At 38.2% G+C, this 21,753-nt stretch overlaps 1 protein-coding gene across 1 annotated transcript; it reads right to left on the reverse strand.

Moving 5' to 3' along the window:
* Positions 1–1,785: 1,785 nt before the first annotated feature.
* Positions 1,786–19,516, reverse strand: LOC139969413 (gamma-glutamyl hydrolase-like). Its single transcript, XM_071974348.1, has 8 exons — positions 19,214–19,516; positions 18,653–18,815; positions 15,045–15,135; positions 11,067–11,208; positions 10,126–10,232; positions 5,734–5,827; positions 3,774–3,911; positions 1,786–3,521 (listed from the first exon to the last, which is right to left on the reverse strand). The coding sequence occupies exons 1-8, from the start codon at positions 19,317–19,319 to the stop codon at positions 3,400–3,402; spliced, it is 963 nt and encodes a 320-aa protein (XP_071830449.1). The 5' UTR covers positions 19,320–19,516; the 3' UTR covers positions 1,786–3,399.
* Between the last annotated feature and the right edge of the window lie 2,237 nt (positions 19,517–21,753).

Raw genomic sequence — 21,753 nt, forward strand, 5'->3', positions numbered from 1 at the left:
TAATACCGAAGGATATCACACATAGGACATTGAAATTGTCCAATAGTTTATATCCAAATATCTCTGACTACTTTTTTTTTCTTGTTAACTGTACGAAATTCAGCGTTTCAGAGGAATTTGACCTTTTGCATCAAAATTCCAGGTTTTTAGAAGCATTATGAAATATATGAAACGAACAATGAACCATTTCATTGTCTTCTACTCGTATTACAAATAAATCGCACTGCAGTTGAGGGCATCCTTAATCAAGGGCACATCCCCTCCTCACCCCACACACTTTAAATAGAGGAGCCACTCAACCCCCTCCCCCCCCCCCGCCCCTTCCATATGTTCCTACACCTATTAGGACTTTATTCCGCTGACAGGAGTGTGTCTAACAGGAGTGTTTGACCCATTTATTGTATAGTTTTTACTACATGAGGTAGTTCTATAGGCATGTTTCAATTGGTCGCTATGAATTTCATGTCAAGAAACAATTCATGATACATACGAGCTCCATTAACATAATGGTAGTTGACAGTAGCATTAACAGTTCTCATTGACAAAATTCCGCTAAATTCTTATTGTTATGTCTTTGTATCTGCTTTGAAGAGTTTAAGTCCCGCAGAAATACAAACCGGTAACGTACATCGTAACTTAAAGATGAAACTTGTGCTCATATGTAATGCAAATGTAGCTAGTTTCACTCATAATTAGTGCTGAACTATATAACGTTGTTAAATACTGCCCTCTCTCGCTTCCTTCCTTCCACGCATTTACCTATACTTACCTCCAACTTGCTTCGATCTTTTATTTTTGTGATGAGTGATTTTAAATCCAAATAATACTTGTAAAGTACTCATTCCCGCAGTTGTGCGTATTTTATGCTGTAAATGAATACAAACACGTCAACGAGAGATTGTACATTTCATTATCCTATACTACTACGATGTCCAATACATACAGTGTAGTATTATATCAGTTCATCGTGGCTTGTTGAAAGTCTGCAGGCGAAATCTCACTCTGTTTAAAGTTTTATAATAAGCCCTTTTTGTTCTTCTAAATTTCTAGTTTTGCTTCACGACATCGGAGCTTTCTTTGAAGTGAATTTAATGTTTGATCTGTGATCTTTATGAACTTCTTGATCTGTGTGAGCTGTGAAACGGGAACAAAATGACGTAACGAACATTACTCACACCCTCGAACTAGTGTTCTGTAACACTAACTTCTGACATAATGTAAAACGTGCTATTATGAAGCCATGGACTCGTCAGATCTACAGGGAGGTGGATGGATTGAGAGGTGGAGAAATGTCATGACTGCGTGCGGGGAGAGGAGGGTGGGAGGTGGAGGGGGAGGGGGCTTACGGGTGTATTGATATATGAGGACAACGGATAGAAGGTTAAAACTACCCAAAAGCTGGGCGTATTTATCCCTCAACAATCCACCGTATTGTACCCAGCCAAGTCTGTTTTCGGCGACGCAGGGCTTCAAAAATATGTTACAGGTTTTGTTATTCCTAGCCATTGAGTCGATGAAGGTGACATGTTGTTCAATAATAGATCAAATATGATTGGGGAAAGATAAAAGTTACATGTGTAAGTCTAAGAGAGGATATAGTCACAAATCTCACGCGTAGAGTATCGATGTTACTTGTTCAATTGAAACTGTACCAAAAAAAGTTGGTAACTATGACATTCAATCGGTTTCACCATAGATAAATAATTTGCCACGTAGTCATAGCAACTGGGCATTTCTGTAATTTCTTGCCTATTTCTTACAAGAATGAAAAAAAAAATCAGACTCTTTCTTTTCTGCCCATATCAATTATTTAATTATAAAAAATATTCGTAAAACTGCTTACAATTACTATAAAATGGCTTTCAAAACAAAGACCCTTACACAACAGTTTACCATCACGCCAAGAAAGACAAAGGCAATATATAATCAAACAGAATATAAACTAAATACACATATACCCAAACCATAATCATACTTTCAGGTACTTATATTGATATTGTATGTCTGTATAACTAAATACCGATGTGATTACATTGATATTGTATGGCTGTATAACCAAATATCGTTTTGCTTACATTGATATTGTATGTCTGTATAAATAAATACTGTTGTGCTTACATTGATATTGTATGTCTGTATAACTAATTACTGTTGTGCTTACATTGATATGGTATGTCTGTATAACTAAATACCGATGTGATTGCATTGATATTGTATGGCTGTATAACCAAATATCGTTTTGCTTACATTGATATTGTATGTCTGTATAAATAAATACTGTTGTGCTTACATTGATATTGTATGTCTGTATAACTAAATACTGTTGTGCTTACATTGATATTGTATGTCTGTATAACTAAATACTGTTGTGCTTACATTGATATTGTATGTCTGTATAACTAAATACCGTTGACAAACTATTGCCAATTCCATCATACCCAGCTACTGCTATCGTCACCTTAACATCAAAGAATCCGTATCAGAAATAAAGAAAATAAGTTCCCCACTTGTTTATTCTGCGGAGGTTAAAGCCCCCCCCCCCCACCCTCACACATGTGGTTGTGCCCTTGATGTAAGGTTTCCTTTAGGCGCAATATATTTATCCTACTAATCTATCTAACTGTCCTATAAGTGATACACGTTTTACTTTCTTGGAAACAGATTTGCATATATTTTGAATATTTGTTTTAATTATTACCAAGCAATATAGTTGTTTACATTTTGTTCATTTCTATGTTATTGTGGATAACGAAGTCTACGATTTTAAATAGTTGATATTACAAATGAAACATTGGTTTCAACTCACATATTCATATTGCTTCCTCCGTTGCTGAGATAAAACTGAAGTTAATTCATTTTATTTGAGTGAGTGCATATTTTATACACATAAATCAATTAGGATAGTTTTGATTTCAGCATAGCAACAAGCTATGAAGCTGGTTGTTGGACCTATGAAGCTGGTTGTTGGACCAATGTTCACTGTATGACATATTTTTAGACGCAAGTCGTTAACATAGTCAACCTCGTGGAGTAGTTATTGAATAGCCCTTGTACGCAAGTCGTTAACATAGCCAACCTCGTGGAGTAGTTATTTAATAGCCCTTGTACGCAAGTCGTTAACATAGTCAACCTCGTGGAGAAGTTATTTAATAGCCCTTGTACGCAAGTCGTTAACATAGTCAACCTCGTGGAGAAGTTATTTAATAGCTCTTGTACGCAAGTCGTTAACATAGTCAACCTCGTGGAGTAGTTATTTAATAGCCCTTGTACGCAAGTCTTTAACATAGTCAACCTCGTGGAGTAGTTATTTAATAGCCCTTGTACGCAAGTCTTTAACATAGTCAACCTCATGGAGTATTTAATAGCCCTTGTACGCAAGTCGTTAACATAGGCATATCATCAATTGAAGAAGTAAGCGTCATCTAGTTTGTCCAATCCTTTCAAGTTTACAGTGTTGTAATTGTAAATCGACGCTGCTGTCTCTTCTTCAAGTGACTTGAAAGAGTGATTACTTTTACGAGCTGAAAAGAAAGCAGAATGCGTAATGGTAATTTAATGAGTTATAAAGCATAACATTGTTGGCGATATTTCTATAGTGTATATGGACATGTAAAACTGTAGGTTTACAAACATGACATAGCTTTCTGGACAGACTTTAATCTCATTTTAGTATTTATTTTTTAGTTCTGTATTCAGCATCCACACGTTGTAAATTCATATATAGAAAATTGTAACTTAGATAGTCCACATAAATAGACAATATTACGTTATACCTTCACTAACGAAGAAATCACCGAAGTATCTGGAAACGGCAACAGACAACGCATCATGCTTTACTTTGGTGTTAGGTGACCAAGCGAAGATTGGTTTCTCTGGGTGGAATTGGACACCGAAAAGTGGGTAAACGTTCCCTACAATAAAAAAGGAAAAGTTGGGCGTGTAAGGTCAAGTGACGATAGGTATACGCATTGTCCTAATTTACATTATACTCGATTTGAAGACATGTATACAGACTGAAGGCATTCATTAACAAAGTTACTTAGCATGAAATCATACCCGTATTACTAAATAAACTGTTGTCAAAAACGCTGGCTTCGCCATCGCCACCACTACTAACATCGGCATCATCCATACAACCCCCATATCATAACCACCCATATTTCATCATCATCATCATCATCATCATCATCATCATCATCATCATCATCATCATCATCATCATCATCATCATCATCATCATCATCATCATCATCATCGTCATCATCATCATCATCATTATCATCATCGTCATCATCGTCGTCGTCGTCGTCATCATCATCATCGTCATCGTCATCACCATCATCATCATCATCATCATCATCATCATCATCATCATCATCATCATCATCATCATCATCATCATCATCATCATCATCATCATCATCATCATCATCATCATCATCATCATCATCATCATCATCATCATCATCATTATCATCATCATCGTCATCATCGTCGTCGTCGTCGTCATCATCATCATCATCATCATCGTCATCACCATCATCATCATCATCATCATCATCATCATCATCGTCGTCGTCATCATCATCATCATCATCGTCATCATCATCATCATCATCATCATCATCATCATCATCATCATCATCATCATCATCGTCGTCATCATCATCATCATCATCATCATCGTCATCACCATCATCATCATCATCATCATCATCATCATCATCATCATCATCATCGTCGTCGTCATCATCATCATCATCATCATCGTCATCATCATCATTATCATCATCATCGTCATCATCATCATCATCATCATCATCATCATCATCATCATCATCATCATCATCATCATCACCATCATCATCATCATCATCATCATCATCATCATCATCATCATCATCATCATCATCATCATTATCATCATCGTCATCATCGTCGTCGTCGTCGTCATCATCATCATCATCATCGTCATCACCATCATCATCATCATCATCGTCGTCATCATCATCATCATCATCATCATCATCATCATCGTCATCATCATCATCATCGTCGTCGTCATCATCATCATCATCATCATCATCATCATCATCATCATCATCATCATCATCATCATCATCATCATCATCATCTTCACCATCATCATCATCATCATCATCATCATCATCGTCGTCATCATCATCATCATCATCATCATCGTCATCACCATCATCATCATCATCATCATCATCATCATCATCGTCGTCGTCATCATCATCATCATCATCATCGTCATCATCATCATTATCATCATCATCGTCGTCATCATCATCATCATCATCATCATCATCATCATCATCATCATCATCATCATCATCATCATCATCATCATCATCATCATCATCATCATCATCATCATCATTATCATCATCGTCATCATCGTCGTCGTCGTCGTCATCATCATCATCATCATCGTCATCACCATCATCATCATCATCGTCGTCATCATCATCATCATCATCATCATCATCGTCATCATCATCATCATCGTCGTCGTCATCATCATCATCATCATCATCATCATCATCATCATCATCATCATCATCATCATCATCATCATCTTCACCATCATCATCATCATCATCATCATCATCATCATCATCACCATCATCATCATCATCATCATCACCACCACCACCACCACCACCATCATCATCATCATCATCACCATCATCATCTTCATCTTATTACCTTCTATTACGGAGACAAATTCTCTCCCGTCGTCGTTCTTACTGATAGACACCATCTTGTAAGTAGACTTCATTGACTTGGCATTGTTAAAATCCTTTGGTGAGGAAATAAATAAAAATCTGTTAGTGTACAAACTTAAAATGATTTACTCTCTTGATATACTATATTATAAAATCCTCATACTAACTCGTGCATTGATGCTAGGCAGAGTGAAACAACTATAGATATTACTCAGGGTATGAAGCTGGTATAGACATGTCAATTAATCAACAAAACTAGCCTCTGGTTCTAATGGTCTACGGACAAGTAGGTAAAAACTGACCTTATCACTCTAATAGGCATTAGAAATCATGTTAATAACTGCAATTCCCATCAAAATTCATCAAAGATTGACCATTTTACAAGTCTTTTCTTAATTCTAGTTTCATTTATGGATACACATTTGCCAATTATTTTGTAAAGGGAATAACCGCCTAATTTTCTGTTATGTTATTTTTTAGTTTTCGCAACCTTCGTTTCAAGGACACTGAACACAAGGTTTGTGGTTTAAGGCGATTTCTTTGATTTTATTCTATTACCTTCTTTGAAAAGAGGAACATCACATTATTCAAATGATATATGTGGGCTTGTAATTAGGGTTAAAAGGATTGTCTGGTGGCCCAAAGAAGTTAGCTTAAAAAATAGTAAATAATTTTCCAAACATGTTGTCAAAGTATGAGAACGCTAATGTTGCGTTTGACAGAGAAACGATTTTTTAATCGTTATGGATAGACATTTCAAATATGATTTGAACAGTACAATACGTGACGTCAGCTCTGCCATAGCAGATTGCGTCATAACCCACCCTCCGCACAGTACCTATGCGGTAATCACAACAAAAACAGCGTTTGTATACAGATAAATTTCTTCCTTAATTTCCGGTGAAATTTCTTTAAAATTAGATATGTTTTCAAAAACTCCTTAAGCCGCCATGTACTTGATCGGTGGTTCCGTGGTCTTTGTGTAACACAAGGTAAATTTTAACAGCAGACTCTGAGTTGTTCAGGCTATACATCGCGCTATCCAGCTCCAACGCGAAAAATGTTCGCATGTAGGCTATACTCAAACGTTGACAATCGGACAGTTCTGCGAAGCCTAAGCTTCTCAGTGCTACATTCTGCTCTGACAACGATTCGATCAATTTCTTCACTAATTTCCGGTGAAATTTCTTATAAATTAGATATGATTTAAAAAACTCCTTAAGCCGCCATATATGTAGTAGATCGGTGGTTTCGTGGTCTTTGTGAAACACAGGATAAGTTTTAACAGCAGGCTCTTCGTTGTTTACACATCGCGGTATCCAGCTCCAGCGCGAAGAATGTTCGCGTGTATAGCCTACTCTAACGTTTACAATCGGACAGTTCTGCGATGACATCGATTCCGCCAAGTTTCATCTTCCGGTTTAACGAATACTTTACAAGTTTCCTTTTACTGTTAATTTGATCCGTGAATTTTATTTCAGCGATTTCGAAGAACAGTTAATGAACTGTGGTTTGAGTGTGAGTGTACTATGTGTAACGCTATACAGGTGCGTATCCAGGGGGGGGCGTTGGGGGCGCGCGCCCCCCGGGTAAGAAAAAGAGGAGAGAAAAAAAAGAGAAGAAAAAAGGAAAAAAAGGGGAAAAAGAGGAGGAGGAGAGGAAGGAAGGGAAAAGAAAAAGAAGAAAGAGAGAAGAAGGAGAAAAGGAGGGAGTAAAAGAAAAACGCGAAGACACCGGCAAGAGAAAGAGGAACAGTGACATCATTACAGCGCTGAAGGGTAGCCAGTGACGGATCAATAATTTCGTAAAAGTGTGCCTCACCCTACCCCTTACACCGAAAACTCCATTTTTTTGACGTTTCCATTTTCCTCTCTCACTAATGATCTATATATATACTATATATGGTCTATCATAACGCGTGTGTAGAATTGTGCTATGAAACCAACTGTGGCTGGTCTCGAACTCGACCGTGTCGTCGGGAAACATGACGCATTTTGGGATGGGGGCGACCGCCCCCCCCCCATTCAGCATTTTTTTAAATGATATCGCTAAGTAATTTCAAAATAGAAAGTGCTTAGATGCAACTTACAAGGCCTGGGAAGTGTCATTTCCAGCGATCTGGGAGACATTTTCGGCCAAAATTTGCTTGTACGCTTCGCGCCAACCTATGGTGGCGCTACGCTTAGATAATTTGCCTACAGGCTTCGTACCTCCCTTGGCAAATTCCTCGCTACGCGCCTGTTCGAATTTGTAACGCAAACAGCATATATCACATCATATCAGTGAGCATGAAAATGGCGTTCCAGGATGAAAATCCTCAAAACTGTACGACTTGCCTGAAAAAAATAACCAAAAATTTTCGCGCGCGAAGCGCGCGTTCAACGTGTCAATGTCAATATCATATAAGCAAGCATCGGTTATTACATCGCATGCCATCATGTACCGTACGGTCCGTTCAAATTGCGCAGTATACCGCGGGATGCTAATGTAAACAACGACATGTCTCATGTAGATGTATAAAAAGCATTGATCCAATTATGTCAAAACTCTCTTTTACATTAGTAATGGCGAATTAGGGGGCTGCACCCCCGCCGCGCAGTGGCGGAGCGTTCATACGGTCAGGGGCGGATGCCCCCCCCCCCCCTGACGGACTCAAATGGACTGCTGGCGCCTTTTCCAGCTCTTTACCACTTTTTACTTATTCTAGATTATTGACTTTTTTATTGCGCTCTCATCTACTTATTGACATTTCTCACATTTTGTTGCTGTAATTTGGCGATGACACACTATTCTTCGTTTATCTGCAAATTAGCCAGGCCCTGAAAGGGTCATTTCCGGCGATCTAGGGAGTATCTTTACTCAAAATTTGTCTGTGCGCTACGCGCCAACCAGTGGTGGCGCTCCGCTTAGATAGTGTCGAAAGCGCCCCTACAGACCATTCTCGCCCCTCCTGACCAATACCCCTAGCTCCGCCACTGCCGCCGCGCCTCCTACGCCTATGTGTGTAGTGTTCGGTTTCGGAAATATCTGCTATTTTTTCATTTCCTTCAACCAAGTTTTATAATAGCCGTTATAAGAGGTTTAATATTTGTACACCAATAAATTAACTGTGTCTGAATTTTCCAAAATTTATGACCAACATTCTGCATCACACTTCCCTCTACTCGTGCAATTTTGACCGGTCTGTTAGGGGTTGAAGGTAGTTTTTCTATATTTCAGGTTGTCCATAGATGAAATTTTGTACAACATTATGGGTATGTTTTGAAGTGAGTTTATTCACGAGAAATGTGAATTTTCAAATTCTGAACAAATTTGGGGCTTAAAACCTTGAAAAGTGGGGCTGACGGGTATTGTGGGCCGCGACGTAGAATCACCTACAAAAGCAAAGACCCACAGGACATGCGATCAGGTCGAACATGACGTGTGCCGGGTTGACATTCTTTAAAAAGGTTATGGATGGAAAAAAAAAACTATTAGGAAATACTTGGTTCTCAGGCCAAAAGTGTACATCTGGTTGGTCATTTCAAGCCCGAGAAGTGCCGTTTCCGGTGATCTGGGGGGGGGGGGGTATCAAAACCAGAAATTTTCTTGTACGCTGCGCGCCAACTGATGGTGGCGCTCCGCTTAGATAGTAATTCGCGCCCCCCGGGTTAGAAAATCCTGGATACGCGCCTGCTATACAAGTACACCAACTGAGCATCGTAGTATATACGTTCGCGAATATGTACGTTATATATATGAGGCAATCCAATGTGCTTACACGTGAGTTTATTTGCTGCGGAATTGGGAGTGCTAACTTCAAGTCGCCTGTTTTGCCTATCTGCAACCACTACGTCAATCACCTTATTGAAGCGTTCGAACAAACGGTACTTTTGGTGAGAAACTGGTGAATTTGAAAACCAGATTTCTACAAGAAGAAAACGTCGAATTGGGACAATTTTTACATGGTTAGAAAGAGAAAAATAATAACTACAAAGACAATGTATCAAAATCTTCCACCAGACAATTCCTTTAAACTTATTAAGGGCTAAAGTAACAAATTTTGATGAGCGCAACACTCTACGTCATAGTTTGCACATATTTAATTTCCCCAGATTTATCAAAAAGTGTACATCTTGGAGACGAAAAGGGGTGTTCAATATTTTTTTAAACATATTTGGATGAGATTGTCACACACAGCAAAGGTACTGAATATGAGGCATATCGGCTAGGTGCTGTCGAACTTTAAGATAGCAGAATATAATCTTAAACAAAATATAGAGAGAAAAAGATGAAATGAAAGATAGCATCTCTGGATTGTAGCAAACTTCATAAAACAGTGAAAACAAAACAGCCTTGCTTAGCTTTCACACTGTTTAATATACATTATTACCTGAGGTGTCACGCTGAAACTATGGTAGTTGAAAGTAAGTGCGTCGTTCTGGAGGGCTTCTAATATCCAATCGGCGGCATCACCAAAAATTCGGCTATTGCGGTAACCTATGGATATTTAACATATACAACAAACAGGCCTATATATTAACATAACCCGGCCTGACGAGAGACAAAGAGTTGGAGAGAGAAACTCGTGGATGGGGGAGGAGGAGGAGGAGGAGGAGGAGGAGGAGGAAGAGGAAGAGGAGGAGGAGGCGGAGGAAGAGGAGGAGGAGGAGGAAGAGGAGGAGGAGGCGGAGGAGGAGGAGGAGGAGGAGGAGGAAGAGGAGGAGGAGGCGGAGGAGGAGGAGGGGGAGGGGAGGAGGAGGATGAGGATGAGGAGGAGGAGGAGGAGGAGGAGGAGGAGGAGGAGGAGGAGGAGGAGGAGGAGGAGGAGGAGGAGGAGGAGGAGGAGGAGGGTAGCTGCTCAATTAGGAGACCCGGGGAAATATATGAGATAATATAAGAATAATAATATAATAATAATATAATATAAGAATAATAAATGAATATTTCAGAAGGGTGTTGTCCCTGAGCCCGACGTGGCGCTCGAAGTCACTGAAAATAACCAAGAATTCAGGGACTCACAGCACTCGCATTGTGTTAGTTGACATGGCCCAAATAAAATGATTAATTACACACTATTAAAGACCTCTGTTCGTAGCTTCCTTCATCAGTGTTCGGTTTCATTATCGTAGCACAAACTAATTGAATACGAGATAAAACAGTAAAAATGTGGACAACTTCAAGGAGAAGATAACAGATAACAACGCCATACTTAAACGTTGCCAAATCGCAAATACAAAAAAGACGTCGAAAAAATGTCACTCCTTTAATCATTTGGTTGAACTCAGCATATATACGAATATCGTTTGTTTTAGATCACTGTTAAGTGTTTACCTGGACACATTTCTATATTCAGATTTTCGTTGTCCGCCTCTAGAGGTGTTAATATATCTTCACCAGCGGCCAAACACGACAGCAACTCAAACCCCTGACAGGTTCCCCATATTGGAAATACGTCGCCGTATTTGTCAAAATTCTGGGGGGGGGGGAATGAAAAATAAGAAGAAAAGTAAAAAGAGGATAAGCTTTGATGCCAGAAGTAATAATACATGCCCATCATAAAAAACGATATCTCATGAACAATAATCAACTGTGATTTCACTTTTCATTTTACATATCAAAATAAAACAAAACTGTTAAGAAACTGCTTATCTACTTAAAAGCCTGTGTAAGAGTAAACAAAACAACGAGTACACTGTTTTACACCAAAACAAGTTACCGTAATTGAGTTAAATAAGTTCCTTTCTGTGTATTTCCCAAACATCTGAAGCTCTGTGGATGTTCTTTACTATACCCGTAGATAAGTCAATGTATGACCCCATGCACTCCCTCTAGTGGCGTAGCGTCCATACAGTCGGGGGCGGATGCCCCCCTGACGAACTCAAATGGACTGCTGGCGCCCTTTTCAGCTATTTACCCCTTTTACTTTCTCATCTACCTATTGACATTCGTCACATTATGTTGGTGTAATTTTCTGACCCCTTTTTATCCAACATGTGGTGGCGCTCCGCTTAGATAGTGTCGAAAGCGCCCATACAGACTATTCTCGACCCCCCTGACCAATACCCCTAGCTCCGCCACTGACTCCTACCCCAAACACACATATTCACCCACCCGGCATACTACCTATGCATTATCCATGATGTGAAAACAACGTTCGCGATCATTTACTTGAAATTCCTAAGATGTAGGAATGTGAAATTGAAATTACTTATGCACTCAACAGAATCTGAGAGAAATGGGCATTGTTTGCAAAATGGTGTTATATGACTTTTGAAAATGTTTCACTTTTGAATGACGAAGATGAGTGGTCATGTTCTATTCATAAGTACCTGAGCTACGACTGGTTTCATAAAGAGAACATTTCTACTCCATTTTGTTTTTAATTCGGACTCATACGGTTTGGTGACGAATCTTTAAGAGAAAAAAGACAACTTATCGCAAAATAAATTGCAAACTTTGAAGTAAATCCATGTAACTTAACATCCAAGTTCAGTGGACTTAAGATATGACTGAAAATGTCTCGTTTTAAATAAAGATGAGAAGTATTTTTCATCTGGTGGTGTGCTCTTTGCACATGCAGGGACGTAGCCAGGGGGGAGCAGGGGGAGCGACCGCTCCCCCCTTTCAGTGTCGATTTTTTTTTAAACTGTCGTTTTTTAGCATGGTATTTTGTCAGTGCTCTTTTGATATTAAATACTCGTCAGCTCCGTTAACTCGATTGTAATCGTAGTAACATTCACGCCTACTGATTCAACTACTTACTTAGTTTGGCAGATGCAATTAGCTAAATGTAGCTTATAGCCAATTACAAGCCTACAGTTGGCCACTGCGTAATAAAATACATATTGCCTACCCAACCGCACTCTATGGAATGTCACGAACTGTATGCACAACAACGTCGACAACGTTCGTTCAATGAGTCGTCCTAAGTTGTTGCACGAACAGCATGTTATGAAGCTAAGCTAGCAATCGTACGTGATACGCACTTCCTATAAATAATTATTACACTGCTAATACACTGCAATAACGATATTTGTTTTTAGGCCACTGCATATCTGCCTGTATTTCAAAATATGGAAGTTTACATTGTCCATCAATTAAGTTCGTCAAATGTATTAAAGTCCAGACATTGGACAATAAACAAGAATCATCCTACTGGAAAACTTGTAAAAGAGCACTATGTTTGTCTTTCTGATATATTATGTAAAAGAACATGTAAAAGAATTTAAACAGGAAACTAAATCTGCTGATAATGATATCATATGATCAGGGCGTAACCAGTATGTAGCACGATAGTTTCATTCAATACTCTACCCGCCGAAAAAGACTATAGGATCCGATCTTGTCAGTTTTTTAACATGTAGTTAAGAACCCGTTTACGCAGATAATATTTCAGTTGAGAAAACACTTGAGAAATTTGCATCAGATGGCAATCGTCGGATAGCTCTCGCCTTCTCTTATTAGGCTAACTTAAACATTTACTAGCTATACAGTTGTATCAAAGACATTTCCGGGATATCTTTGTATCTACAAGTATCAGAAGTTGAAAAGTAAGACTACTCTGTACATGTACCTTCAAGGGCGGCGGAACCGGGGGGCACAGGGGGCAAGTGCCGCCCCCCACTTTTCCTCAGGTTAAAAATGTGCCCTTTTTCTACATAAAACTTGTACTCTTGATCACCTTATTAGGTCAGCGATATTTCAGTAAGAGATCTAATCCTAATTTAGAACTATCAGGGGCGTAGCCAGTATGTAGCACTGTAGGCCCGGGCCTACACTTTTTTTGGCCAAGTTAACTTTTTTATTAAAACACCCATAATTCAAATCCATAAGCTTGCTGGACGAGTTTAAGAGTCTAGACAGAAAAACTATTGAAATGAACGTAGCAAGATTGTGGCTAAATTAGGTGACCTATTCTTCTGTCATCTAGGCTGTCATTCGTATCGCGTGCAGTTTCATTCAATACTCTACCCGCCGAAAAAGACTAGGATACGATCTTTTCAGTTTTTTGACATCTACTTAAAGAACCCGTTTACGCAGATAAAATTTCAGTTGAGAACATTCCACAGTCAAATAAGCCTATCGTTGATTAACAGACTTTATATGTATAGAGCTGCAGCACTTTGTTGCCTGTTGTTTCGCGATCGGCGTTCCAAGTTCCAAAACAGCCTTTTCGATAAACATTTACTAGCTACAGTTGTATCAAAGACAATTACTGGCTACGGTTGTATCAAAGACATTTCTGGCCTATCTTTGTATCTTCAAGTATCAGAAGTTGAAAAGTAAGACTACTAAGACGGGGGGGGGGGGGCGTTGATGGAGTGATTTGTATACGCAAATAAGATAATACAATAAGATTTATAAAGGGTACTAAATATCCGGCTGCATCAGTCCAATCGAATTTCTGCAAAGTGCCCTCTGACGTCGGTGCCCCCCCCCCCCAGATTAAAAGTGCTTCCGCCGCCCTTGTGTACCTTGCTAATTTTAATACATTATGTATTATTGAATTACGTACTATTTTAACTCGTTTGTTTTTTGGGTTTAAAAGTGATATTGAATGAGGTGTCTCAAGTTAGCATTAAGAGGCCAGGGAACCAGAATGAACATTCGGGAAGGGCCGTTTCCGGCCATCTGGGGGGTTTGTAAAACCAAAAATTTTCTTGTACGCTCCGCGCCAACCGATGGTGGCGCTCCGCTCAGATAGTCGTGCCTACAACTTTGAAAATCCATATCAATCGCAAAATGTGGTCCCCCCCCCCCTTTCAAATTCCTGGCTACGTCGCTGTGCACATGTGTGTATTCTCATGATTCAGTCTAACGTAAGTCGCAGGGATTATTAACTAGTCATTGCTTCTTAAGATGACAAATACTTAAAGGCATTAAAGACTCGCCCTAAACCGCGTGCGGCCATCTGAAAAAGTTAACTTTCCGTTGCTTGCAAGTGACGTTTTGTTCGTGTCGCTACAAAATGCAGACAGTAGTGAAACTTGATACCTTGTTATCTTGAGCTGGACCAGAGATGTCCATCGCTGTTTCGTCTGTACACTGTGCTGTGGGTATTGACCGCAGCTGTATGTACTGATTGTACACTAGTGTCATATTACCGACGGTAGCAAGCTGTTTGTGTATTTTCTGGGATAGATGGTGGAGTCTAACACTTCTGTTACACCTCATTCGAAACTAGGTCAGATTACCGGCATTAGCCGTTTCTTTTTGCGCGAGTCTTCACACCCTTTAAAGCAAAGACGTTTCCTCTCTCGGTTTCTATTTGTTTATTAATTATTTCTACTGCCCCTAATATAACATCACCTTTGTTGCTAGATCGTAGAACATTTTCCCAGCTCTCCCATAGCCTGATGTCATCAACTTCTCATCGAGTCCACCTCCTGGCAGCAAAAGGCTGTGACGAAATTAAAATTAAAAACAAAAACACACTCTACTTGTGGAAAACACTACGGTACGCCATGGTCTGGTACGGTTATTAAATTTAGAATATAGGATAAATTTCATCATGTTTCATCAGCAAGCAGCCAATATTAAGTTCAATATAAAACAAAGCTGTTAGGGAACTGCTTATCCACTAAAGAGCCTGTGTAAGAGAATGTGTAAAAGTCAGTTGGCCTGACGTTTCGATCCTAGAAGGATTTTTTCCTCTGAAGAGGATCCTGTTAGGATCGAAACGTCAGGTATATATAGTACGATTCAATACCAGTATATCAATAATAATTATCAACATCAGTGGATAAAACTTAGATAAAATGTTGAGAAAACAGTGATACGCTTAAATACCATTTTGTCATTTCACAATACCGAACAATCTATTTGATTTCTTGTCTAACATGTTTACCACGATAGCATGATACCGTCATAACAAATCTTATGAGTTAATCTGACAGTGTTTGCCTTGGTAACCACATGGGGTTGATATTGTGAACTACTGGAATTCGTGGTAACAATATAATGTCAGAGAACTTGCCGTTCGTTCTGTTTATACAGTAACCTTCAAGATTACGCAAACGGAATTACCACGAACGTATATGACTCTCGAGGCACGGTACGAAGGTTATGTAAATCTGTGTGTACACACTTAGATATGCGATTGCTTATAATCTGGGATACGTGTAACTGCGCAATGTACATACTGTGTGCACATACTAAACTAGGGCCAACTGCTTGTACTGATCCAGTTTCGCGTTGGTCAACTTTGTGTATGTACGTGACTATAGGAAAATATTATCTAATCCTAACACGTGTTCCAATATGATTATCTTTCAGACACTACGTCCTGACGTCACTATAGTGTCGACACGGAATTGCTTTTCAGTTTGATTTGAGGTCTTCAGCGATTCGAAGAAAAGAATGACGTTGCTTTAACAAGGTCGTATAAAACTAAAGGTCAATAAAACAAGTTGTTTGTCAACAATCATGTTTTAATTTATCGACTCAAAGTTTCAAGAATTTGTTCATAATGAAAGACAATATGCCATCTGAGTTGAGAAAACGCTGGAAGATGAATTCAAGGTTTTCGTCAAATCAAGTTGAGAATCGAAACTCTGTTTTTAGGAAGTGTAATTCCCTTTAAGCAAACAAACGATTGTTAAACTAACAGAAAAATAAGAGAAATATAAAATGTCGCCGTTTATGAACATTAGCATTCGTATTAAACAAAAGAATGTCTTTACAAATGTGGAAAAATAATCCCAATTGGACAATTTGTTTTACCTTTTGAGAAGTAGATGTACCACACTTGATATTTCTCATGTTGTTCTACCTATTGAGTAGTAGAAATACCACACTTGATATTTCTCATGTTGTTCTACCTATTGAGTAGTAGATATACCACACTTGATATTTCTCATGTTGTTCAACCTATTGAGTAGTAGATATACCACACTTGATATATCTCATGTTGTTCTACCTATTGAGTGGTAGATATACCACACTTGATAAATCTCATGTTGTTCTACCTATTGAGTAGTAGATATACCACACTTGATATTTCTCATGTTGTTCTACCTATTGAGTAGTAGATATACCACACTTGATATATCTCATGTTGTTCTACCTATTGAGTAGTAGATATACCACACTTGATATATCTCATGTTGTTCTACCTATTGAGTAGTAGATATACCACACTTGATATTTCTCATGTTGTTCTACCCATTGAGTAGTAGATATACCACACTTGATATTTCTCATGTTGTTCGACCTATTGAGTAGTAGATATACCACACTTGATATATTTCATGTTGTTCGACCTATTGAGTAGTAGATATACCACACTTGATATTTCTCATGTTGTTCTACCTATTGAGTAGTAGATATACCACACTTGATATATTTCTCATGTTGTTCGACCTATTGAGTAGTAGATATACCACACTTGATATATCTCATGTTGTTCTACCCATTGAGTAGTAGATATACCACACTTGATATTTCTCATGTTGTTCTACCTATTGAGTAGTAGATATACCACACTTGATATTTCTCATGTTGTTCTACCTATTGAGTAGTAGATATACCACACTTGATATTTCTCATGTTGTTCTACCCATTGAGTAGTAGATATACCACACTTGATATTTCTCATGTTGTTCTACCTATTGAGTAGTAGATATACCACACTTGATATTTCTCATGTTGTTCTACCTATTGAGTAGTAGATATACCACACTTGATATATTTCTCATGTTGTTCGACCTATTGAGTAGTAGATATACCACACTTGATATATTTCATGTTGTTCGACCTATTGAGTAGTAGATATACCACACTTGATATTTCTCATGTTGTTCTACCTATTGAGAAGTAGATATACCACATTTGATAATTATCATGTTGTTCTACCTATTGAGTAATATATATACCACACTTGATATATTTCATGTTGTTCTACCTATTGAGTAGTAGATATACCACACTTGATATTTCTCATGTTGTTCTACCTATTGAGTAGTAGATATACCACACTTGATATATCTCATGTTGTTTTACCCATTGAGTAGTAGATATACCACACTTGATATTTCTCATGTTGTTTTACCCATTGAGTAGTAGATATACCACACTTGATATATCTCATGTTGTTCTACCCATTGAGTAGTAGATATACCATACTTGATATTTCTCATGTTGTCCTACCTATTGAGTATAGTAGATATACCACACTTGATATTTCTCATGTTGTTCTACCTATTGAGTAGTAGATATACCACACTTGATATTTCTCATGTTGTTTTACCCATTGAGTAGTAGATATACCACACTTGATATATCTCATGTTGTTCTACCCATTGAGTAGTAGATATACCATACTTGATATTTCTCATGTTGTCCTACCTATTGAGTAGTAGATATACCACACTTGATATATCTCATGTTGTTCTACCCATTGAGTAGTAGATATACCATACTTGATATTTCTCATGTTGTCCTACCTATTGAGTAGTAGATATACCACACTTGATATTTCTCATGTTGTTATATCTCTTTTATTTTTATTTTTACCTTTTAGGTTCCATTCTATTTGGTTTGTCATCTTAAATATTCTGAGTTGGTCTTTTGCATGTTATAACCCTTAAGTATCATGACTTACCATGTATCAATAACAGTCTCTCAATTTCTCTATAATTAGTCGCACAGTATCTAGCTTCATAAGGTTTATATCCCAGTCGGTGCACTACATTGGAATCCGCTTTTGTTGACAAACTTCGCTTCTTACTAACTGAATCGAGCACGCGACGTGCTCGTAGTAGACAGAAACATTGTTCGTTTTATCAGCTGATTATCGAATCCGACATTTACGGCCCTTTTCTAGTATAATATTAACTTTACTAGGCTATTAAGATAAATAATAAACCATTCTTTGCAATTTTGAAGAAAAAAAAGTAAGCGTAAAGATGTAAACATACCCGTTCAATGAATGGAACATATTTTCATAGTATATATCACTTTGATTGACCAAGATTGGGACAACTCTGGCACCCGATGCCTCAACGAACTTGACATACGTAGCTGGAAGGTAAGTTGACCCAAACTGACTTACATCAGACGGGCTTTCCTGCGTCATAACTCCTGTAGCAAGAAATTAACGATTAAATCCCAACACGAACACAAACACACAGGACACAACAGATTACCACGACAAACTTTAACGTATAGCCTATAAGTTAATATGATTTAACTTAATTAGGTTATAAATGCTTTAATACATATATATATATATATATTTAGGGGATATTATAAATCCACCTTTGTGGCCTATAAAATCGTGATAAGATATACAATGAACTTATTCTTTAATATTTTGGAAAAAGGGACCGTCGTTTGTTGCTCTGAAGGTGAATTTTATAACTTCTATGGACTTATTCTTTATTACATTGATACACGTATAGCCATTGAGTCCACCGACTCATGTTTAAGGTTATAATACCGTTAGTGTTTAATAAGGTTAGTCCCTTCAAAGGTTTTACCTATTATAGGTCTGTTGTTAACAAATGCCGATCCAGATCCAACGTAAACGTAAACAGCATACAACACAGGGAAAGCAAACAACGGAGAAAAGGCTAGATTATTCATGGTTCTGCAGTGGCCGACTTTATCCTGTACCCGTGCATGTACACTATGCTGAGAGTCTGTGCTAGTGTGGTTGAGTGGTTAAAATGGTCTACTCAGTTGCCGTTGTGGAAATTGTTTATATTTCTGCAAGAGAAATGAAGGAGAACCTGTCGTCGTAACGCGGTACACGGTTCATTAGTTTTGGGTCTTACTGCGTGCAATGCAACACGTGTCAGTATTATTGCTGTGTCATTCCAAATACAAATATTGCGCGTGTGTAAGTAGTTCTGAATAATTGTTTTACCAGGGAGCTGCTACTCTAACAGCTGCACAACTTAACCCCTTTACCTGCAATAAATCAATGTGTTTGTTGTGGCTAATCATCAATAAGTACCAGATCGATATTGTTTATGTTGTTACGTTAACATATATAGGCTCTCCCACGCGCCGTACTCTATATATCTCTCTCACACATGTATTTTGTGTTTTTAACTCAAAATATCTAGAAACGCTTGAGCGTCCGGTGTATACGCCACTAGACCCCTCGGGGCCATGAGACCAGGCGCGTATACCTGAGCCTTCCTGGTGTGAGGTGGGCATTTCAGGTGTCAGAGAATTAAGGTTTAATTAACCTTTTATTGATGACTTTTCATGGTACGACATAGGTTCTTTACCCAATGACGCAATCACTCTTTTATATTGGATTTTAGGGGGGTGTCCCCCCCCCCCCCACCCGGCCTTCCATTTGATTTCAACCAGCTGACCAGCAGGCTTTGTGATTCCCTGCCATATAATTTCAAATAACTATCTGGCTAACGTGGAGCAATTGAGTTTAAATTTGTCCAATAATTAACTGATAACCAGAAAAGATCAGAGATTTCCAGCTCTTGTTGGAAGCACTTCCTTGTGGGTATCATATTACCACAGTTTCAGAACAAACCAAAGGAAAGTCATCCAGTATAAATGGCCAATTTTGAGTTCCATTTGAGATATCTTGTTGATCCATTAAAGCAGCATTTTGCGTTTGGTGGCCGTTTTCTATTTTGTTGACATGTCCATCGAGTTTTTCACATATATCAATCACAAAACAGCAAACTAAGATATCAGCCAAGTTTTTCCCTGCCAACATCGTTAATTGGCGAGTAATTAAGGATATTTGCAGAGAATGAGAAAAGTATCCACGACAAAATTCCACATTTAAAATTAATCGCATACACTACCCCAAACCCGCTAGTTTGAATTCAACCAATCAGAGATGCATGTTTAGTTATGAGCCGTTGCTAATAAAAATAGATTCAAGACTTTGCGTTGGCACAACCAGGGAGTTGTTATGGAACTATGGTACAACTGCCATATAGACTGTACACAAATCAAGCTTGGTGTTGGATTACGTATTGGTCAATGACGTTCGTAGAGTTTAAATATTCATATTATGGGCGAGGTTAATTGGGATCCCAACGGAAAATATCTTGGACAAAAACAAAGTTGAAAGTTGCAAATTTTTCGACTTTTATGCCACCATTTGAAGTAAGATTTAAATAGATAAGCTAGTTATGTATGTCGTTATGGCATAGTGGAATCAGTGAGGTTGAGAAATATCATAGAAAAGGACGCAAAATGCTGCTTTAAGCCAATATTTCCACCATTTGAGATAACCTGAGATGACCCCTTGAAACTCGGAGGGTGAAAAGTAATACGAGCGGTTTGAGTGCACTTGTAAAACAAGACTCAACTATCTGAAGCAGATTATATTTCCTGGTTGACAGGAAATATGTTTTATTGTAGACATATAGAGACCCTGTGACAAACAAAACTGGACTGAATTTGACAAACTATGATCACCAAGAGAAAATCATAGCATTGGAAAATACACAGGTTAATTGCAGTTTTCATTTTGGATTGTAGCTTTCATTTTGGAGTAATCATGTTTGAAATGTTTATCAGACTTTGAGACCTGTTGACCTCATTTGACCTTTGACTCTCTAATTTCAATACGGTTCTTACACTCACCAAAGTTGATCTACATATAAAGAAAGATGTACTTCTTGAATTATCGTGTTTACGAGACTTCCAGGCTTTGACTTAAATATTGACCGCAAATGACATTTGATCTCCACCAATTCCGATAGGGTTCTTCTTCTTAATATAGGATATCATGAGATTTATGAGCATCATCAAAGCTTCTCTTCTTGTGATATCGTGTTAACAATGTTTCCACAGTTTGACCTCTGGTGACCAAGTATAGCCTTTGATCCCAGCCAAAAACAATAGCAAGTTTGTCCGTCCAACTTTGTAATATTGATTTATCGTGTAAACTTCCTGCAACTTCCACTTCTTAACATATTTTGTGAACAATGTTCTCAGACTTTGACCCATGCTGACCTCAAATGACCTTTGACGAATACACAATAATCTCAAGACAGTTCTACCTAAGGGGAACCTACATACCAAATAT

The sequence above is a fragment of the Apostichopus japonicus genome, chromosome 7 (genome assembly GCF_037975245.1).
Source record: "Apostichopus japonicus isolate 1M-3 chromosome 7, ASM3797524v1, whole genome shotgun sequence".
NCBI lineage: Eukaryota > Metazoa > Echinodermata > Holothuroidea > Aspidochirotida > Stichopodidae > Apostichopus > Apostichopus japonicus.

Bases quoted from the DNA above. Each gene is read 5' to 3' on its own strand.
- LOC139969413 (XM_071974348.1), bottom strand. From the start codon at position 19,319: ATGAATAATCTAGCCTTTTCTCCGTTGTTTGCTTTCCCTGTGTTGTAT. The intron at 11,209-15,044 runs GTGATGTTATAT...CCCCCCCCCCAG, and splicing joins TCTACGATCTAGCAACAAAG to AATTTTGACAAATACGGCGA. The intron at 10,233-11,066 runs GTAAACACTTAA...AAATATCCATAG, and splicing joins GAATATAGAAATGTGTCCAG to GTTACCGCAATAGCCGAATT.